At 54.8% G+C, this 15,000-nt stretch overlaps 3 protein-coding genes across 3 annotated transcripts in view; 2 read left to right on the top strand and 1 right to left on the bottom strand.

Moving 5' to 3' along the window:
* The window catches only part of PTSG_04104 (uncharacterized protein), a 15,108-nt gene extending 6,818 nt beyond the window's left edge, over positions 1–8,290 (top strand). The window contains exons 22-46 of the mRNA XM_004994944.1: positions 1–19; positions 258–549; positions 733–794; positions 1,109–1,403; positions 1,571–1,693; positions 1,847–1,923; positions 2,178–2,312; positions 2,547–2,651; positions 2,889–3,107; positions 3,353–3,481; positions 3,752–3,827; positions 3,965–4,041; positions 4,232–4,342; positions 4,527–4,600; positions 4,760–4,815; positions 5,086–5,299; positions 5,521–5,641; positions 5,851–6,017; positions 6,136–6,205; positions 6,386–6,445; positions 6,612–6,679; positions 6,881–6,923; positions 7,073–7,121; positions 7,361–7,582; positions 7,806–8,290. The exon at positions 1–19 is cut by the window's left edge and continues 182 nt beyond it. Coding sequence (XP_004995001.1) covers positions 1–19; positions 258–549; positions 733–794; positions 1,109–1,403; positions 1,571–1,693; positions 1,847–1,923; positions 2,178–2,312; positions 2,547–2,651; positions 2,889–3,107; positions 3,353–3,481; positions 3,752–3,827; positions 3,965–4,041; positions 4,232–4,342; positions 4,527–4,600; positions 4,760–4,815; positions 5,086–5,299; positions 5,521–5,641; positions 5,851–6,017; positions 6,136–6,205; positions 6,386–6,445; positions 6,612–6,679; positions 6,881–6,923; positions 7,073–7,121; positions 7,361–7,582; positions 7,806–7,876 — 2,935 coding nt within the window. The 3' untranslated portion in view covers positions 7,877–8,290. The remainder of the gene's footprint in view (positions 20–257; positions 550–732; positions 795–1,108; positions 1,404–1,570; positions 1,694–1,846; positions 1,924–2,177; positions 2,313–2,546; positions 2,652–2,888; positions 3,108–3,352; positions 3,482–3,751; positions 3,828–3,964; positions 4,042–4,231; positions 4,343–4,526; positions 4,601–4,759; positions 4,816–5,085; positions 5,300–5,520; positions 5,642–5,850; positions 6,018–6,135; positions 6,206–6,385; positions 6,446–6,611; positions 6,680–6,880; positions 6,924–7,072; positions 7,122–7,360; positions 7,583–7,805) is intronic.
* Positions 8,227–12,427, bottom strand: PTSG_04103 (uncharacterized protein). Its single transcript, XM_004994943.1, has 12 exons — positions 12,384–12,427; positions 12,012–12,121; positions 11,725–11,835; positions 11,440–11,591; positions 11,119–11,193; positions 10,921–10,976; positions 10,560–10,654; positions 10,270–10,366; positions 9,956–10,045; positions 9,631–9,771; positions 9,360–9,450; positions 8,227–9,112 (listed from the first exon to the last, which is right to left on the bottom strand). The coding sequence occupies exons 2-12, from the start codon at positions 12,102–12,104 to the stop codon at positions 8,527–8,529; spliced, it is 1,587 nt and encodes a 528-aa protein (XP_004995000.1). The 5' UTR covers positions 12,105–12,121; positions 12,384–12,427; the 3' UTR covers positions 8,227–8,526.
* Positions 12,428–12,448: 21 nt separating this feature from the next.
* The window catches only part of PTSG_04102 (P2X purinoceptor), a 5,048-nt gene continuing 2,496 nt past the window's right edge, over positions 12,449–15,000 (top strand). The window contains exons 1-8 of the mRNA XM_004994942.1: positions 12,449–12,606; positions 12,773–12,848; positions 12,948–13,078; positions 13,279–13,427; positions 13,600–13,689; positions 13,923–14,003; positions 14,174–14,247; positions 14,581–14,685. Coding sequence (XP_004994999.1) covers positions 12,511–12,606; positions 12,773–12,848; positions 12,948–13,078; positions 13,279–13,427; positions 13,600–13,689; positions 13,923–14,003; positions 14,174–14,247; positions 14,581–14,685 — 802 coding nt within the window. The 5' untranslated portion in view covers positions 12,449–12,510. The remainder of the gene's footprint in view (positions 12,607–12,772; positions 12,849–12,947; positions 13,079–13,278; positions 13,428–13,599; positions 13,690–13,922; positions 14,004–14,173; positions 14,248–14,580; positions 14,686–15,000) is intronic.

The raw sequence follows: 15,000 nt of genomic DNA, 5'->3' as shown, positions 1-15,000 counted from the left end.
GGAGCACGACAACGAAAAGGTACGCGGTGGAGTAGAGATCTCATAACTGCAAGCGCCTGGGAGGCGGATGGGTTGCGTGGTGTGGCGGCTGTGTGTGCGCTTACAGCACAAGAAGGCAATGTTTTCGTTTGGTGCAAGCTCACGCCGCTGCTATCTCCACGCCCAAACACACATGCACACACACACACACGCACGCACACACACACACACACCCATATTCAACCACCAACATACATTTGCACACATGTGCCCACCAGCTGCAAGCTGCTGGGGCGCACGGGCGGCTGGTTGCTGCTGAAGACGGGCTGGCGCGACTAGGAGCAGCAGAGGCCAACGCGCTCATTGAACGCATGCGCGCAGACAGGTTGGAGCGCGAGGTGGAGGTGCTTCGTAAACACAACCAGCAGCACCAGCAGCACCAGCAGCACCAAGTAAGCCAACAGCAGCGAGAGGGCGGCGATGACGCCACGCACGGCACAGTGGCGGCACTGGAAGGAACGGTCAGCAGGCTCGAGCAGGACATGCTGGCAAAGGACTCCCATGCGCAGGGTATCTATTGCCGGTCGCTGCTGTCTTGCGTGGTGCACGTGCTTCGTTGTCAGATGCGACATGGCATTTGCTTGAGCCGGCTTCATGAGGAGAGAAGAGGGAGTGGCAATGCACGCCCGTGGATCTGATTTTGGGCTGTTTTTGCCTTGTTGTGGTGCCACACGCGACTTGTTTGCTGCACAGAGCTTGAGGTTCGCCATCGCGTTGAGCAGCAGCAGCTGGCAGCGCAGCTAGAAGCCGCCTCGGTCCGTCAATGCTCATGCCCATTCGCTTCTGGCGCTGTGGCGTGACTGCAATTCACGTGTCGACTGTATGCGCCGTCCATGGATCGTCATTCGTTGTTTGCACCTGACTTGTGTCTCACGCCCAACCGACACACACACACACACACACACACACACACACACACGCACACACACACACACACACACACACACACACACACACACACACACACACACACACGCACGCACGCACGCACACACACACACACGCACGCACGCACGCACATACACGCACATACACACACACACACAATCCGCTGTTACCACCTGCACAGGCGCGCGCCGACCGCCTGGCCCGCCGTCTTGAGGCCCAGTCGTCCTCAAAGGAGAACACGCCATCTAACACCAACGGCGACAGCAGCGCTCTCGCAACCCAGGTTGACGAGCTGAAGCTCAGCCTCTCGGCCACGATTCGTGAGCTGGAGGACGCACGTGCACAGCTGGCGCAGCTGCAACAACAGCAGCAGCAGCAGCAGCAGCAGCAGGCGGAGCAGGGCGACAGCACGAGTCGTGCGTCGGCCTCACCACAGTCATCGAAGCTTGCTGCCTTGGACCTGTCCAACATGTCTGGTACGCTGCCCATGCTTTGACGCAACGCACAGGGCACGTTTGCTGTGTCGGATTTGTCAGCTTGAAACACTTTTTGTTTGGTGTGTGTGCCCATGTGAGTCTCTCTCGTGTTCTCTTGCAAACACTTCCTACTCTGCTTATATTCGCGTTCGTGTGTGGATACGCAGATGGTGATGCCGACATGGATGCGTTGCGGCAGTTGATTGACGAGGCGTGTGGCACTTCCGAGGCGCTTGCGGCTAACCTTGCCACCATGCAGCACACACCACGCCAAGTCTCTGCAGAAGCAGGTTCGCGCCCGCGTTTTGTGTGTCTGTTTTGGTGTGTGTATGTGCAAGTGCATCTGTGCATGTGTGTGCGAGTTTATGTTGGTGTGTGCATTCTTTCCATTGTCTGACGTGTTGTTTGTTGTGTCGTTGTTCTTGCTGTGCTGTGATGTGCAGACAAACTTGCGCAAACGCTGGAAGTGGCGCAGCGGGTGGCGGCCCGCCTTGAGCAGCAACAGGACAGCACCACACCGGTACGCACCCCCTGCTTGTTTGTTTGAATGGTCTGTGAGTAAGCGTGCTGTCTTTTGCTCGTTCGCTGTTCCACGTTAACATTGGTGCGATGATGGCAATACATTGTTCCAACGCGTGCTTCATCTCTCTGCTACCCCCCTCTCTCATTCTCTCATTCACACACACACCTCATTCTCTCATTCTCTCATTCTCTCTCTCTCTCTCTCTCTCTCTCTCTCTCTCTCTCTCTCTTTCTGTGCCTCTGCTGGAACAGGATGAGGTGACGGAGGTGGAAAAAGCGCAGCGTGCATCGGCGTCGGCAGAGACGGAGCAGCTGCACTCTGACCTCCGCCAGGCCCGCGACGAAATCACAAAGCTCACAGACGACAACGACATACTCGCAAACGAGGTTGGCACTGCGATGTGCTGTTGTGTGCTCTGCTGTGTTGTGTGCTGTGTGCTGTGTTGTGTGCTGTGTTGTGTGCTGTGTGCTGTGTTGTGTGTGTGTTTTTAATTGAGGTGTTGAAGTATTCGAGCGCCCACATGGTTTTGCCGCATACTTGCTGGACTGGCATTCTGCTGGGCATCATCGCACATGTTCACGTTCTCCCATGCACATGTCGTGCCCCATGTGACCTGGCAGGTGGAGGCGAAACAAGCGCAGGTGGATGACCTGAAGCGCAACATGCACGAGATGGCACAGCAGATTGCCAATGGCGGTGGCGAAAGCGTTCCCCTCGCAGACTACGTGAGAGAAACACACTGCAACACGACGCGTGTTTTCTGTATCATGTTGATCTCACGGTTGCCATGGCCTCGCTTGCGTTTACTCGGTCGTGAGCGGCGCTGTCTTGTCGCCTTTCTCACAATGCACATCCTTTCTAACAACACACACACACACACTCGCTCACTAACGCCAATCAAACTGCAATCACAACCACACACCCACTCCCTCCCTCACATTCGGCATGTTCTTTGACAACAGCGGCAAGTGCAGGATGTGCTGCGGGACACGGAGAAGCGGCTGCACGAGCAAGAAAAGGCCAATGCCACAATGGGCGCTACCGTGGAGGCGTTGGAGGCGCGCGTACAGGCAGCCACACAGGCCCAGGCAGAGGCCGAGGAAGAGAAGGAGAACGTGCAGGCCAAGCTCATGGCAGCAGAGGTCGAGCTGGCCCGGCTCCGCGCTAGCGAGGACCCCTCGGTATGTGCGTACGTGTGTGTGTGTGTGTTTGTGTGTGTGTGTGTGTGTTTGTGTGTGTGTGCGCGCGCGTGTGTGTATGCGTGTGCGTGTGTGAGGCGGTCAGAAACGGAGAAAGTGAAGGCAAGTGTGGGGTCGCTGATTGTGCTCGTGCATGGCGGGCTCTATGTCATATTTGCCGTGCTCGCGTTGCCTGCATGCGCTGACTTCCTCCCCTTCTCTTATATTTTTCTGCACCACGTGCACAGCGCGTGCAAGAGCTCGAAGAGCTGATCCGCACGCTCTCTGAAGACGTGAGCGAAGGCCACAAGAAGCGCAAGGAACTGCAGCAGGAAATCCAGGACAAGGACCAGCTGCTCCAAGACGCCCACCAGCAGGTACCGCGCCCTGCTCACGTGACCTTCCTGCTCTCTGTGTTCGCGTGTTTGGGTTGTGTTTGTATGGTGGTTGTACGTGCCTCGTAGTTGCCGAAGATTTGCGCTCATGGTTTCCCTAGAAGCGCTCGAGCTCTTCTCGCACATTGCGCGCGGGATGCGGACTGCATCTCACGCACTCACTCACTCACTCACTCACTCACTCACTCACTCACTCACACAATCTTTATTGACTTACACGCAACACCCGACCACTGCGTGCATGTACACCAGGCACGCCAGGCCCGGCTGGACAAGGAGGTTGCCGAGGACCGCGCCACGCGTCTCCAGGCCTCCGTCTCAGACCTCAGTACGCAGCCGTGTGTGTGTGTGTATGTTTCATGGTGGTCATGTTTCGCTGGCTACGCTTGTTTACTAATCCGCATCATCGTTGCCCTCATGTTCTTCTTCCTGCTTTGTTTTTCTTTCTCTGCGCACTCCATGCAGCGGAGGCGAATGAGCGCCTGCGTTCCGATAACAGGCAGATGCGCGATGAAGTCGATGAGCTGAAACGCCGCGTGAAGGTGGGTCTGCACACACATAACACACACGCACACGCACACGCACATAACACACACACACACACACACACACTCTCTCTCTGTGCTGGTTTGCGCTGACAAGCATCCTCGTTAGCGGTCCTACCTCCTCCACACACCCCTTTCTCACCTGCCACATCTCCGCGTACACCGACATCACTGCGCACGGTGCCAGACGCTTGAGGAGGAGCTGCGGCAGCTGGTGGCGGCCATTGCGCGACTGCTCGGTATTCCCGAACAGAAGGTCACCGCTGCCTACCTGGCCTCCCTCCCACCCATGTCACAGGTACGGCAGAGTGATGAGGTTTCGTGAGGTTTCTTCGTCCGATATTTTTGGGTTTTTATTCCAAACAATGCCAAGGTTTGCGCTCGCGCATCTCCCTGCACACCATTGTGCTCTCCCATATTTCCCCTAAAGCCCCTCACTTTCCTGCATCATGTGGGCATATGCGCGTGGTTGCCACCGCCAGGATGGCATTGCCATTGATCGGGAGCTTCTTCAGCGCGCCAACGACCCCCACGCCCGCGCAGTCCTCAACGGCAGGTACGACAGCCACGTCGCTTTGTGCCACGGCTGCTGCTGCTTGTGGGAGGTCGTGGTCTACTTTTCAGGCGGTGGTGGTTTCGCTTCACTGTTGTGTGACCCACATCACATTTTTTTGTGTGTGTGTGTGTGTTTGTGTGTGTTTGCGCGTGGGTGCAGTATGGACGAACTTCGTGGCGCTGGCAGGCAGTCGCGTCGTGCATGGACACCGGAATGTACGTGCGCAGCGGTGAAACAAGAATAGGGCGTGAGGGGTGGGATGACTGTGTGCACGGAATTTGCGCGCGTGTGCGTTGGACATCTGAGCACACCAACAATACGTTTGCCATCAGTCATTCCTTCCACGTACACACACACCATACACACACACGCACACACGCTCACACACGCACACACGCTCACACACACACACACACACACACACACACACACACACACACACACGAATATGTACACGCGTGCCTCCTGTTGTTGGGTGGTTGCAGCTGGACGGTTCATGCGCTTCCGTGACGGGTCTGCGTCGCGTCCGGAGTCCGCGCTGTCGTCGCATTACGGCGGCGGTCGTCGAAGCAGCGACCGAACCCGTCCACCGTCGTCTGCATCCGAGCACTCGCGGCACCGCAGCCGCCACCCGCGCCCGTACCCACGCACAGCCGTCGCCATCTACGACCACGTCCCAGACCCGCAGGCATCAGACCAGTACGTGCAAGCACACGCTTACACACGCACATATACCACACACGCTCACATATATGCACACAAAATATACAGACTATCGCAACAATTCACATCTCCCGACACACGCACACACTATTTGAGTGTATCGTTGGGCTGTGACACCTCTCATCTCACCATTGATTGCCTCTTTCCCTTCCCCCTCACCCTCCCTTGCTCCTCACCCCTGTGTTGCCCTACCACAGGGAGGTTGCGCTGCGCCAGGGCGATTCTGTGCTGATTCTTGGTCCGCCGCGCAGGGATGGGCTGCAGCTCGTCGCCATTCGCGGCAACCGCGGCCTCGCCCCTGCCTCGCACCTCAAGGAGGTGGGGGCCTGTACTTTGGTTCTTGTTTGTGGTGTGTGTGTGTGGGGGGGGGGTTTATGTACACGTGGATGTATCAGTTGTGTGCGTGCGTAATTTCGCGGCATTTGCTGTTTCTCCATCGTTGAATGAGTTCACTTGTGCTCACGCCCATGCTTTTGTTTTCCCCAACCTTTCGTCCGTTTCTCGCTGCCACCCCCCTCCCCCAACAGCTGCGCGGCAAACAGCCCCGCACGCGTCTGCTGCAGCAGTTGAGTGGTGACGGTGTGCATGCACGCACGCGCTCCGGTGCCGGCTCTCGCGACGACCTCACATCTGCCTCGGCACAAACCGCCAACACCGCATTTCCCCCAGGCGCAGCAAAGATGATGCGTGCAAGGTGCGCAACATCACGAGAGCATGTGTGTGTGTGTGCACGCAGGCTTTTCGCTTGCGACGTGTATTTTGTCTCCTGGGGTGGCTGCTCATAGCGTGCTTCTCAACTCGCTTGCTTGCAGGCACGACTTTGATCCTTCGGAAGTGGCGGAAAGCTCTGCACCCAAGGATGAGATGCTGTCCTTGAAGAAGGTGGGTTGCGCATGCGCTGCTCCTTATTGTTCTTGCCATGTCATTGTTGTGTTGCTTCTTGCAGCGCAGCTGCCAACGACCGCGCACATGCTTGTGTCGGAAACAGCAATGCGGCTTTCCATGGTACCGATTAACCACTACTGCACTCACCCACCACCTTTATTCGCCACACGCTGCCAGGGCGATCTTCTCACTGTGAATGTGTGGGCACCGCGTGAGGATGGGTTTGCCAAGGCCATGGTCGGTGCACGTGACGTTGCATTTGTTGCCATTGGTCATTCTTTATTTTGCTGCTTGATCCTGTTCTGGCTTGTGTTAAAGCGTTTGTTGCTGTGATGAGTGCCTCACCTCCCGAGCCTGGGTGCTGTTGTTATTGTTGTTTCTATGTTCGTTTCTGTGTGCACAGGCTGAAGATGGCGACATGGGCCTTGTTCCGCTCGCCTTCTTAGAAGACGCAAGCGTCGAACCAGAACCGTGCGTCTCGTAGTGCAGCTTCTCATATACATGTGTTGTCGTGTGCTGCTCCATGTGTATATGTGTATGCATGTATGCATGTATGCATGTATGCATGTATGCAAGTGCTTGTGTAGTTGTTCAATGATTTTGTGGACATCTCGCTGTTTTTCTCTTCGCTCATGTTCCCCGCATGCATATGCTTTGCTTGTACTGTGACAGAAGCACAAACCAGCAGCTTCCCCTGCCAGGCCAGACATACCAGGTCACATACGCACCTTGCGCTGCACGCATCGCATCGCTCTTGCCTGCTTTCCCTCCGTGTCTTCTGTTGCCTGCAGCCTCTAGCCACCTGTTCTTGTTGCGCTCACGTGCGCCCCTCACACACTCAAACTATGTTGTATGCAATCACAGGAGCGCCTTGGCGGTACTGTGCGACCTGAGGAGCACACGCCCACCACAGGTGCGCGCACACATCAATGCAAGCAAGCCGTTGACTATGTGTATCTGTATATTTACCTCCGCCATCACATGCACACACACACGCACACACTCACACACACACACACACTCACACACACACACACACACACACACACACACACACACACACACACACACACACACACACACACACACACACACACACACACACGTGCCCTCACTTGCATCTGCTTCTTCTTTCGCTGCACCTGTTTCCAGTACGCGTTGGTATGCGTGAGCCGGAAGGACCCACGGTCAGGCTCAACGGTGGCATCACAGCACAGGGCAGCGCACCATCCACAGCAGCATCCACGGCAGCCGCCGCCGCCCAAAAGGGGGCGACTGCCGATGATGCGGAGGAAGACGAGGCCGCGGTGCAGCCCATGAGCAGGGATGCCCTTGACGCCGCCATCCACACGCGCCCCTCAAAGCGCAGATCAGGTGAGCATGTGTGTGTGTGTGTGTGTGTGTGTGTGTGTGTGTGTGTGTGTGTGTGTGCTGGTGTGCTGGTAGTGTTGTGGATTGGGTGTCAGGCGTGAGAGCACGGTACCATGTCGTCGTTTCGTGCGTCTTACTCCATGATCAGCAAAGCAATCTCTCACATTTGGTTCGCTTGTCTTATCTCTTTTCCTGTGCACGCTGCGCTGTGTTGTGCGATTGCCAGGTTTGGCCAAGTTGATTCTTGGCTCCCCAAAGCACAAGTACAAGCCTGGCGCTGTGGTTGCGCCCATGTGATTGACCAGCGCGCGCGTCGCTTTCACTCTGTGTTGAGGATCCTGTGGTTATGTGCGCGTGGTTGTGGTTTGATACAGGTGGTTTGTGTACCCCGCCTGGCTTGCTTTTCACTCGATGGCGCTTAATTATCCGGTGTTGTTGATTGATTGCTGGCTTGTTCTTGTTTTTCTTGTTGTGTTTGTTTCGTTCCATTAGACACACACACACACACACGTTGCGACTCACTGCTGCCGTGTTTTCTTCCTTCTTCCAATCCCAATCAATGCATTCTGTGTCGCTGATTCAAGTTTTGCTTGCATCCGTCTCTTTCTGTTGTTCTGTGACGCGTCACAGTTGCTTGTGCCTCCTGTGGTGTTTGTTTGTTTGTTCATAAATCTGCGAGGACACACCATGGTCCAAAAGCTACGAAAGCACCACTGGCAACAAAGCAAGTCAGAGAACAAAGCCGGTGTCGTGGTGCGTGTATGTTTGGAAAGACATACAGGAGACACACAAGAGGCACGAGTCAATTGCTACTACAGAACCCAACAGCATCAGCAACAGAGACCGCAAGCATCATGCCATCGAAACATGGCAGGCCGCTGAGTAACAGGTGTCGCCGGCCAAGCCACCACGAACAACAGAAAAAGGCACGATAGCATCATCCGACGCTACACGGCTGTTCTGTGCACGGTCCACGGTGCAGACACGACGGACTGGAACAGGGACGCAACGTGAGCCCGTTCTGCTGCGGCCTGGCGTTCGAGTTGAAGTTGGAATTGGAGCTGGCGTTGGCGGGCGAGGGTGGCTGCTGTCTCCTCCTCTGTTTGCTTCTCCTTGTGTTCAAGCGGATCTCCCAGCCAAATATCATCATCATCATCATCATCATCATCGTCATCGTCGTCATCAACAATGTTCTCGCCGTCAGCGCTGCGCGCATTCGCGTTTGCATCGCCACGCGTGGTGTCGGTGTAGTTGAAGTCTTCGTCACGGGACATGCTGCTGCGAGCAAGCGACGCTGAGGAGGGTACGTGGGGCAGCAAGATGTGCTCGTGCTCGGGCATGTGGCGTTTGATCCACCAGCGCACAACGCCCTCCGCGTGCGATGCCATGGGCGTCTCTTCAACGGTCGCCTTCACCTGCACGTCGCGTGTGCTCGACCAACCGCGTGCCGTGTATTCCAGTTTGATGGCGTACTTGCCTGCCTTGCAACACACATACCGGTAGTGCTGCGGCGTCACGCTGCAGTCCACAGTCCTATTACGTAGTGATAGGTAGATGGGGCGGTTAGACAAGGGATCCAACGGTGGAAGAAGTTACAACCACAGTGCGTGCGTGTGTGTGTGTGTGTGTGTGTGTGTGTGTGTGTTTGTGTGTGTGTGTGTGTGTGTGTGTTTGTGTGTGTGTGTGTGTGTGTGTGCAAGCGAACAGATACTGCGTTCGTTTGCCTGTCAAGGGCGCAATCCGGGACCGTACATGCACAAGAGGCAAAAGGGGGACTCACCTGGACGCCATGCACAAGGCATTGTCATCCAACCGCACAAGCGACATTGTGATTTGGCCAGATGTGTTGATCCAAAAGTCGATGCATGCGCCTTTGAAGTTTCGTGTGTGAGTGTGTGTGCAGGTGCAGGTGGTGTGGGATGATAGAGGTGGTAAGGGTAGCACATGAGCAAGTCATCACGAGTTTCTCAGGGCGACTACCACGCACACACACACGCACACACACACACACACACACACACACACACACAACGAACGAACAACGGTGGTACCTTCACACGGGACGTCGATTTCATGCAGTGCAGGGCTTCGTTTCTGCACTTCGACGTGAACAGCGCCAGCCATCACGTCCGCAGCGCTCAGATGATGCTCATCCGGTACGGGCTCGGCAGAGAAGCACACGCCAGCATCATCTGACACACGGCATGTTGTGTGTTGTGTGTGTATGTGGGTTTGTGTATGTGCGTGTATTTGTATGTGTGTGTGTGTGCGTTGAAGCACGGAGGTGGTAGCCGATGAGGTGTAGCTCGCTACAAGGGTACAACAGAACACAGCAGCAAAAGAGGGCCAAACACGCGTCACGTCACAATGACTGACCGTCAGGCACGGGACCGCCATAGCGCTGTGGAATCCATTTGGGCTCAATGTACTTGCTCAGCTCCTTGAAATTGCTCTCCTTGTTGCATCCTGTGCAAGAAAGCACACGGTGGGCAAGCCGATTGGGCCGCGTGGGCATGTCGGTGAACAGCGCAACGCTGCCCGACAAAAAGAGACGCAGACGGCGAGTGCGTGTTGTCTGCAAGCACAAAGCTGCGAGTGCGCTCCAACCAACCGCTCACACTCGCACCAACACACACTCACACATGCACATACATGCACACATGCACACACATACAAACAGTCTCACTCACCAAGGATGATGAATTTCTCCCGTGTTGCTTCGTGCAGGAACGGTTTCACAATTGCAAACGCAATGGGGAAGATGCGGGGCGGGTTCAAGATGAAGAGCTGTGGTGGTGAAGGAAGAGTAGAAGGACAGGCGTTCAGTGAGATGAAATGAAACAGCGTCGAAATATCATACATTCATTTACATTGCATATCCACACACAAACAAACAAACAAACCAAACAAACAACCAAACAAACAAACAAACAAACAAACAAACAAACAAACAAACACAATGTAGGTGATTTGAACGTACGCGACGCAGGCTCTCGGGGAAGTTTGACTCGAACATGTCGCTCATCGTGGTGATGAGGTTGAGAAAGGGGCGATGCATGTGGCGCGTGGACAGCCCTGAGGATGAGGGAGGCGCACATCATCACGGCAGTCATATGCGTGAGCTAAACGTGCAGCATCAATGATAATCACGCTCATGTGAAACACACACACAGACACACACAGACAGACAGACAGACAGACACACACACACACACATAGACAGACAGACACACACACACAGACACACACAGACACAGACAGACAGACAGACAGACACACACACACACAACCACACACACAAACACACACACACACACATGTACATAGTGGAAGCAAGTTACCTTCGAGATCAAAGATGACCGTAATTTGGTGGTGCACTTGTCCTGTTGCAATGGTTCTGTTGTCCAGGAGACATCGTGGGCACGCACAGATGTGAGCAGATAAGACGCAGAGAACCCCCTGAGCTGCTAGAAGCGCACAAACACCAGGAAAGAACCAGTTCAAAGCAAATCACACACACATACTCTTGTGGAGCTCACCTCAGTTCCAGTAGCTTCATGTGGATCATGGAATCGTAGACCTTGTACAACAACAGCTCGTCCAGAGATGCAGACCTGGCCATCGATTGCGCGGTGAACAGAGCAGATACATGCAGCTGCTGTTGAGCACCATGAATAAACAAACAACGCAACAAGACAACAAGACAACAAGACAACAAGACAACAAGACAACAAGATAACAAGACAACAAGACAACAAGGCAGCAAGGCAGCAAGACAGCGTCGCCGGGTGCCACAACACAAACCATGCACGGCCACGACAGTCACGCGATACAAGGGCGTGTACGTCTCTCCAACGCACTTCATGAGCCCGTGGGCGTCAGCACTGCCGAGGGCCTCGTGGGAGATGGGGCAGCCCTCGCGATCAATGCCAAAGAAGCTCAGTGGGTAGAAGCGCAGAGCAGATGCGGGTGGTTCATATGTCTCAAGCAACGTGTCCACACACAGCTCCGCCTACACAGAGCACAGGGCGACATTTGGGGCGTCGGGATCAGATTCAAAGCACAGTGCAAACACACATCAGCATGTTGACGCGCCGTGCATGGTGATGCATTTTGCAACGCGTGTGCTGCGAAATGACACGTACCATGGAGTCCTGTGACTTGCGCAGCATCTTCTCTGTGCGCGAGATGTGATGCTTCCTCGCACGAAGAAAGCGGATCAGCGCCACATCGTCGTGATCGTGCTCATCTCCCAGCTGATTGACATTGGTGTTGGTGTTGACGTTGACGACGGCGCGATCAACAGCAAACAAAGTGGAGTGAGTGGGCTGCGAGCGCGCATTTGGCAAGCGGGAGGAGGGGGAGGGGCAGGCGCACAACGACAGTGCAGCGGAGCAGGCCATGGATCAACCACACGCTCAAATCAATCCACCTGCTCCTTGAGGCTGTCCAGTGCACGTCGCTCGTCGTTGTTCAGCGAAGACACAAACGCCTTGACCACCTCCGGCGCATACCGCACTGCCATCCTGTCTTTTGTTTTTCCTATGGTGTTTGGAGTGTGGAGGGGTTGTGTGGTGAATGGTCTGGTGAATGGTGTCGCGAGGGGAGCACACAAGGGGCACACTGACATCGACACACACGCACATGGATGCACACATACACGCACATGGATGCACACACACACACACACACACACACACACACACACACACACACACACACACACACACACACACACACACACACACACACACACACACACACACACACACACACACACACACACACACACACGTCAAAACACCTCCGTCGTCTTGGCAGGACCGCAGGCTCCTCGCTTAAAATTGCATTGAATCAAATCACACGCAACCTTTTTTAATCGTGGAAGGACACTCGACGAACAACAACGAACTGCACCCACGACACACACGATGGCTGGTGGCGAGGGCAAGTTCTCGTGCACGCAGGCAGCGCTGTCAGTGCTTGAATATGACACGCTCAAGACGGTGCACATCAAGAGCAAGAAGGTACGCTGCAGTTGCTGTGAATGGTGGTTGTGCATGATGTTGCAGTGGGAGTGCCTGGGCTGTCGTTGTTGCGTGTTTGCGACACGTGCGTGCATTTTCACGTGCGTGTCACACACGTGCCACATGTGCTGTTGTTTCCCCATGCCACACTGGCTTGCATTGGCAGGTCGGGTTGATCTTCCGCATCCTCCAGCTTGTCATTCTCGGATACATCATCGGCTACGCCATCATTTGGCAGAAAGGCAAGTGTCGGCATGGAGTGCCTCCAAGCTGTGTCTGCGTGTACTGAGATGGTGCTTACGTAGTGCTGCTGCTGCGGCATCTTTTGTGTCATTCGTTAGGTTATCAAGCCGCAGACCAAGCTGTGAGTACCGTGTACTCGAAGGTGAAAGGCGTTGCCGTCACCTGCAATGACCTCAACGTCACCTCCATCCGAAACTGCAGTGACAGCGACATTCGCGTTTGGGACACGGTCAGTGAGGTCATGTGTGGTTGTACAAACGCGTGTGTTTGCGGGGGCGCGTACGTGCACGTGTGCGTGTGCGTGTGCATATGGCAACAGTGTATGCCTGTTTCGCTCTCTCTCTCTCTCTCTCTCTCTCTCTCTCTACTCTCTCTGTGCCTTCCTTTGAAGCTCACTCAACGATCGACTGTGATATGTCTTGTTGCCAGGCCGACTACGTGATCCCGCCTCAAGAATCCAATGCGGCCTTCATCGTCACCAACTCAGTGCAGACCAGTAACCAGACACAGCAACCAGGGGGCTGGCCTGAGGATCCAGATGCTAGCACCAAGGGCTCCCAGCGCGCATACACTTGCGAGTACGTTCCTCTCAACTTCATTTGGGCCTGCATGCTTGGGACCGGAAGTTGAGAGCGGTTGCGTGTCTTGGAAGTTGGGATGAATTCTTTGTAAGGGTCGTTGCTTGCAAGCACGTGTAACACACTCACACAACACATACCCAAATGCGTCATTGTGGTCCATGTTTTGCAGAAAGAACGCAGACTGCGAGGCCGTCAGATTCTCGCCATCGCGCAACGGCGCCGTGTCCGGCAAATGCGACCTGGCCACCAAACGATGCATGTATGTGCGCACGTGCTGCTTCTGTCGTGTGTGTGTGTATGCATGTGTGTGTGTGTGCATGTGCATGTGTGTATAAATATGTGTGTGTGTGAGTGGGCGTGCGTTCGTGTGTGCATCAATGTGTGTGTGTGTGTGTGGTGGGTGTGTGTGTGTGTGTGGGGGGGGGGGGGTGTAATCCATGACTTGACTTGAGACTCAACTGCCATGTTTCACTGTCATCGTTCACCGTACAGGGTGTATGGATGGGGCCCCGTTGAGTTGTCGAAGGACGATGATGCATCGCAGGTCCTCGGTTATCCGCGACAAATGCCGCAGTCAGTACCATCCGCACATTCGTGCATGTACATTTGCGTGTGTGAGCATGTGCATTTGTTGCGCCTGCACCTTTGAGTGCTTGCGGGTGTGGTGTCTGTTGACCATACACATGATACTCCAAAAGCATCTGGCTTACGCTCTCTCTGCGTGTGTGCCCACGCTTGGTCAGGGTGAAGAACTTTACCATGTTTATCAAGAACACCATCTTCTTCCCACACTTTCAGCGCAAGTTTGGGAACACAGGTGAGAGCCGTGTACTTGCGCTTCTGCACGACTGCTCAGCCATCATCAACGTTTTGTCTCTGCATCAGGTTTTAAGTTCAACACACACACACACACACACGCACACACGCACACACACAAAAGCACACACACACGCACGCACACACACACACACAAAAGCACACACAAAAGCACACACACACACACGCACACACACACAAAAGCACGCACACACACACACACAAAAGCACACACACACTATCTCCCTCCTCATTCACAGCCCGCCACACACATGCACAACCACACACACTCTCATGTCCCATGACCCCATGGCTCCGTGTGTAATGACATCAGGTCTTGGCAACAGCAGCGCGTCGTACTTGAAGAGCTGTCTCTGGAATGAGTCCACAGACCGCTACTGCCCCGTCTTCCGCATCGAAGACATCCTCAGCGCTGCAGGTGCGCCGGTTGTGATGCTCGTGATCGTGTATGTGTGTGGGTGTGTATGTGTGTGGGTGTGTGGGTGTGTGCGTGTGTGTGCGTGTGTGTGCGTGTGTGCGTGGTGTGTGTGTGTGTGTGTGTGTGTGTGTGTGTGTGTGTGTGTGTGGGGGTGGGGGAAAAGTCCCTACTTGGGTGGTCTTTTAGGGAAGGCGTGTCGTCGTTTTATTTGGGTTACTTTTTACAAAAGTATATGTGACCAAGGTAGTCAAAAAGGAGAGTTAGAGACGGACACCCGCGAGGCTCGCCCAGCGCGGCTGCGATGCTGAAGATTAG

Source organism: Salpingoeca rosetta (assembly GCF_000188695.1).
Source record: "Salpingoeca rosetta unplaced genomic scaffold supercont1.9, whole genome shotgun sequence".
Classification (NCBI taxonomy): domain Eukaryota; class Choanoflagellata; order Craspedida; family Salpingoecidae; genus Salpingoeca; species Salpingoeca rosetta.
Note: the sequence above shows the minus strand (reverse complement) of the source record. Positions and strands in the feature narration are given on the sequence as shown.

Bases quoted from the DNA above. Each gene is read 5' to 3' on its own strand.
- PTSG_04103 (XM_004994943.1), bottom strand. From the start codon at position 12,104: ATGGCAGTGCGGTATGCGCCGGAGGTGGTCAAGGCGTTTGTGTCTTCG. The intron at 11,194-11,439 runs GTGCGTTGGAGA...ATCGATGGCCAG, and splicing joins GACGCCCACGGGCTCATGAA to GTCTGCATCTCTGGACGAGC. The intron at 10,655-10,920 runs GTAACTTGCTTC...CCTCATCCTCAG, and splicing joins GGTCATCTTTGATCTCGAAG to GGCTGTCCACGCGCCACATG.